The sequence below is a fragment of the Protobothrops mucrosquamatus genome, unplaced genomic scaffold (assembly GCF_001527695.2).
Source record: "Protobothrops mucrosquamatus isolate PMUCROS unplaced genomic scaffold, P.Mucros_1.0 scaffold9768, whole genome shotgun sequence".
Taxonomy (NCBI): domain Eukaryota; kingdom Metazoa; phylum Chordata; class Lepidosauria; order Squamata; family Viperidae; genus Protobothrops; species Protobothrops mucrosquamatus.
Window position 1 is genome coordinate 4,139 of NW_015395556.1, and position 5,678 is coordinate 9,816.

The 5,678-nt window shown below is 41.6% G+C and overlaps 1 protein-coding gene across 1 annotated transcript; it reads left to right on the top strand.

The window, feature by feature from the left end:
• Positions 1 to 226: 226 nt before the first annotated feature.
• LOC107301056 (ankyrin repeat and LEM domain-containing protein 2-like) lies at positions 227 to 5,267 on the top strand (the record flags this gene model as incomplete). Its single annotated transcript, XM_015830324.1, has 3 exons — positions 227 to 647; positions 3,187 to 3,381; positions 5,074 to 5,267. Coding segments are annotated over exons 1-3 (810 nt in total), but the record flags the coding sequence as incomplete, so codon positions are not given.
• Between the last annotated feature and the right edge of the window lie 411 nt (positions 5,268 to 5,678).

Below are 5,678 nucleotides of genomic sequence, written 5' to 3' on the forward strand. Positions count from 1 at the left end.
AATACGAGCCAGTTGCCAAGCCTCTGATTGTTGATCATGTGACTCTTGGAGATGCCGCAACGGGTTGTGAGTGTGTGAAAAACGGTCATAAGTCAGTGCTGTTGTAACTTCGGTCACCAAACGAACTGTGGTAAGTCAAGAGCTTAGCTGTATTTCTGATGGACTAAACAATGCCCTCTGCTTTTTTTGTTTTTTTTGTTTTATTTTGCCTACAGGGAGGATAACAATGGACGAAATCTTCTCCCGACTAAAACAACTGACCCCCGATGAGCTGAGAGAAGAAATTGTCAAAGCCGGCCTGAAGTGCGGGCCCATCACGCTGACCACCAGGTCCATTTTTGAGAAAAGATTGGCCCAGGCTTTATGGGAACAGCAGGGACCCTTGGAGGCCACGGCTCCCGTTTACAACGGCCTCCCGGAAACTGCTGCGGCTGACGGGAACCAGCCAGAACCTGGGAAAACGAACGGCCACCTTGCCTCCCCCGAGGAGGGCGATTTTGGCTATGGCATGGGTCTGAACCCGCCTGAGGAGGAAGCCCTGATGCGGGAAGCGAACGGCTCCCCTCTTCGCTCCCAGATTCCCTCCAAAGAGCCTCTGCTGTACTACGGGGTGTGCCCGGTATACGACGACATCTTGACTAGAAATGGTAAGAGTTTCTTTTATAAATAGGTTTGAAATAGGTCCCTTCAGTGCCTCCTTCGTTGACAGTCTCCTTGCAGAGGTCATCCTCAACAACCGTTCATTTAGTGACCGTTTGAAGTTACAGCGCGACTGAAAAAGGGACATGACTGTCTTTCACACGTAAGACCGTTGCATGGTCCCAGTTAGAATTAGAATAGAATAGAGCTGGGAGGGACCTTGGAGGTCTTCTAGTCCAGCCCCCTGTTCAAGCAGGAGAACCTACACCATTTCAGACAGGTGATTGTCCAGTCTCTTCTTAAAAACCTCCAGTGAGGGAGCACCCACGATTTCTGGAGGCAAAGCTGTTCCATTGGTTAATTGTCCTCACTGTCAGGAAGTTTCTCCTTAATTCCAGGTTGCTTCTCTCTTTGATCAGTTTCCAACCATTGTTTCTTGTCCTGCCCTCTGGTGCTTTGGAGAAGAATTTGACCCCCTCTTCTTTGTGGCAGCCCCTCAAATACCGTAATACTGCTATCATGTCTCCCCTATTTCTTCTTTTCTTTAGACTAGCCAAACACAAGTCCCATAGCCGTTCTTCGTATGTTTTGGTCTCCAGGCCTTTGATCATCTTAGTTGCTATTCTCTGAATTTTTTCCAAACTCTCAACATCTTTTTTGTGATATGGTGACCAAAGTTGGCTGCAGTATTCCAGGTGTGGCCTTACTAGGGTTTTATCAAAATTCAGACACTTGGCAACTGACTCACATTTATGACGCTTGCAGTGTCCCGGGGCACATGTGATCCCCATTTGCATCCTTCCCAGCCGGCGTTCAGCAAGCAGAGTCAATAGGGGAAACTATTCACTTTAACAACTGCAGCGATTCACTTTTTTAAAAAAAAGTCATAAAATGAGGCAAAACTCACTTAAACAACTACCTCGCTTCATAATGGAAATTTGGGGCTCAGTTGTGGGTGTTAAGTCGAGGATTGCTCCACTGAAAACACATCTTTTTCCCCCTAATACTCTCGACAGCTTCTCCCTGAAACTGTCCAGGCTGCTTGGTGCTGGTAGATCTTGCAGTCGTCCCAGCAATATCTGAATTTCTGCAGCATGACTGTGAGAGCAGACAGCTCGCTGCTTTAGAGTCTTGAGACTCCCTCGAACCAGACAAACGCCAACGAGGCTTAATAGATGGCTTTCTCGTGGCCAGCAAATGAAAAATTCAGCAGGAGGGCATCGATCAGATTGATTTCCCACGCTTAATGTGCACGCAGCGCCAAGCGGTCGGATTACTTGAGAAGAAATGGCCGTCAAAGGAGACCATTTTAGTGTGATAGCAATAAATACTCGGCATAAAAATAGCGGTGCTGCATTTTCAAGGATCGATGCTTTTTTTTTTCCCCGGGGATGCGGTATCCAAAGCTTAACGTTTCTTGTGCTAGGAAATAAAAGTGGATTATGATGTTGAGTTTGTTAGTGGCCGATGTTTCTCCCCCCCCCCCTGTGCAAAATTTGGGGTATAAAAATACTGGTGTGTGCGTGTGTTTATTTACTAAAGAGATCAGCTGGATATATTAATGATGATTTAGTATAACTTTAAGAGGAAGGAAATGACCCTGCATAAATCTTGAGCTTGCAAGCTTCCTCCATTCCTCCTTTTCCTTGTTTTTGGAATTACAAAGATTTGTTTCTCTTGTTAGCTGAGTTGTTTGTTACATCCAGAACTGGCATTCTCCAGTTTGCTGGATTCAGGGACAGCCCATAGGCCAGATCCATCTTTCCCATTTTTTCCCAGGGACTGGTGCCTTTTTTAAAGACAGATTTTATCTCGTTCCAACTCTTGGCTCTTACCCATCTGACATACCCTTGTGGATGTATGGACTTCAGGCCAAATTCCCAATTCTGAATTAAATATTGATTTGTTCCAACAAGATAAGGTCAAGCTGTTAATTATAACCTGTTTTGAACTATAAAATCTTGAGCAGAAAAGTAAGAAATTGGCCCCAGAAGATGCAACAGATTCTTTCAGATCCCTTACCAATAGTGTCAGAGGAAACATGAAAACAGATACTGTAAATCTGATGGGCAATCGCTTTTTTTAATGTCGTCTTTGACTTGGACCCACGATTTTAAGCAAATTAAAGGTGGTTTAGTTTCTCAAGAAATGAAATTGACTTGCTGATGAAAAAGCAACCCAGCCTTGCATCATTGTCTTAGTGAGATGATTTTAACTCTGTTTAGCTCTTGTGTTCCAATGTAGATGGTGTGTCCTTCAGCTTTAATTTAATTACCTCTTTGCAGTTTTGATTAGAGTTGACTGGTTTTGTGGAAGGCCCTGGAAAAAATTTGCAAATTTATGTGGTATTGTAGTTATTCCTCCAAAGTAAAATTCACCAAAGCAGATTGAATTGATCTGAGTGTTTTCTGCTGTAATCACCATTGCATAAAGTAGCTAAAACGGGACTTGCGATAAAAAGTAGAGGGACAGATTTCTTGACTTGGCGTTGCCTTCTCTTTTCATCAGAAATGAATTTATTTCACTGCTGGTTTTTTTCCCCCCCAGAAAGGGTACATGTCTATGAGGACAAAAAGGAAGCCTTGCAAGCTGTCAAAATGATTAAGGGGTCACGTTTTAAAGCTTTCTCAAACAGAGAAGATGCAGAGAAATTTGCCAAAGGCATATGTGATTATTTCCCATCTCCAAACAAGTCTACCATCTCTCTGTCTCCTGTCAAAGTCTGTTCGGTCTTCAGTAGAGGTAAGCGGAAGGCTTAAATGTGTTCCATAATGGCTTTTAAATGACTTTAAACTGGTTTAAACACCGACTTTTTATGATACAGAATGATAATAATTTAGAATAGAATAGAACAGAACAGAATAGAATAGAATAAGAATAATTAAAATAAAACAGAATAGAACAATGATAGAATAATTAAAAGAATAGAATAGAATAGAATGAATAGAATAAGGTGCCGTCGGCCAGACAGTGCCGGCTGGCGACCCCAAGGGGGAGGGCCTTCTCTGTGGGAGCTCCCACCCTCTGGAATGAACTGCCCCCAGAGATCAGGGTCATCCCTGATCTCCCTTCCTTTCGCCGCGCCCTCAAGACTTGGTTATTCCAGCTTGCAGGACTGGCCTAGGGTAATTTTTAGAGGGGTTTTAATTATATTTTAAATTTGACAATATTTAAATATCTCTTTTAATTAATTTTAAATTTGTATTGTTATTTATGTATTTTAATTGATTGTCAGCCGCCCTGAGTCCTACGAGGAGAAGGGCGGGATATAAATCCAAATAATAAATAAATAAAAAATAAATAGAATAATAATAGAATAATTAAAAGAATAAAATAGAACCGAATAGAATAATAGAATAATATAGAATAATAAAATAATTAAAAGAATAGAATAGAATAATAATAGAATAGAATAATTAAAAGAATAGAATAGAACAATAATAGAATAATTAAAAAGAATAGAATAGAATCTTTATTCCCCCCCCCCCCAATGCCTCACTCTGCTAAACAGCTAATTCCCACAACACTGTCAAACTATCTAGTAAGGCTGTATTATTATTATTATTCTCATCTTTCCTATTACCTATCTCCTTATCTACTTTTGACTATAACTTTGTTGCTTGTATCTTACAATTTATATTGTTTTTAGTATCCTAGTATGATTTATGTTGATTGCTTATTTTAGTTATCCTATGACTATCACTAAGTGTTGTATCTTACGATTTGTGATGAATGTATTTTTTACGATGGCTAGGGTCAGGATTTATTGCTCATATGTACACTGAGAGCTTATGCACCGGAGACAAATTCCTAGTGTGTCCAGTCAAGCCAATAAGGAATTCTATTTATTGTCACTTTAAATGTGCACTAATCAGCATACATTAAAATGAAATTTCGTTGCATTCAGCTTTCAAACAAAACCATAACCATTATGCACATACCCACATACACACACATATATATGACAGAGAAACATTGCAGTCTTTAAAAATGGGCTGTGCTTTAAAAATGAACGTGCAACGTTATAGAGAAGAGCATCCTCTGAATCTCAAGAGGAGCTAATAGAGCTGAAGTTGGCAATTAGAACTACTTAGTAGGCTGTAGCCGTTGCTTGGCTCAGCCAGTGAGTAAGAATGCTGAATGTTACCTTTTAGGTGTGAAGGTTCGCTCTCCTACACCCAAGCTAGAAATATTCACCGCTATTGCAAAGTTACACTTTAATCGTATTACGGGGGCTTATGGCCTGCCTTAGAGTTTTAAAATTCACACTGTGAAGTTCTGTAGCTTGTGACGAATTAACCCAATGCTACTGGATGCCATTTCGGATCTTTTGCGTGCATAAATGAAGTTTGCCTTTTGCGAATGTCCACGCACATTTTTTTTTTTGAGCCTGTATTGCATCAGGAGTGCGCGACGCTATTTATATCTTAACAGATGGTTTGTGCTCTCCTGAACTGGAAACGGTCAGTAAAGAAAGGGCCAACAGTTACAAAAGCCCTCGTACCCAGGATCTGACTGCAAAGCTTCGGAAAGCCGTGGAGAAAGGAGATGAAAGTGCTTTCTTAGAACTCATCTGGAGTAATCCCCGCTATCTCATCGGCTCCGGAGACAATCCGACGATTGTCCAGGTAAAAAGTGAAAAAAAGTGCCTTGGCCATAATCAGCTGCAGGACAAACGGATTCTTTTTTCCTCCTTTCCCCCCTCCAGGCGTGATTATGAAGCTGGTTTTGGGCCAGTCTTGGCATCCGAGCAATTTATTGATTTATCTATATCCCACCTTTATTATCTTTACAAATAACTCAAGGTGGTGAACATACTCCTTCCTTCTATTCGCCCCTCTCCCCCCAATAACAACCCTGTGAGGGGCTCGGCTAATAGAAAGGGACTGGTCCAAAATCACCCAGCCAGTTTTCATGGTCAAAGTGGGACAATAACTCCCAGTCTCCTGGTAATTGGTCCAAGTCACCCAGTTGGATTTCATGGCGAAAGCAGGACTAGAATTCACCATCTCCCGGCAATTGGCCCAAAGTCACCCAGC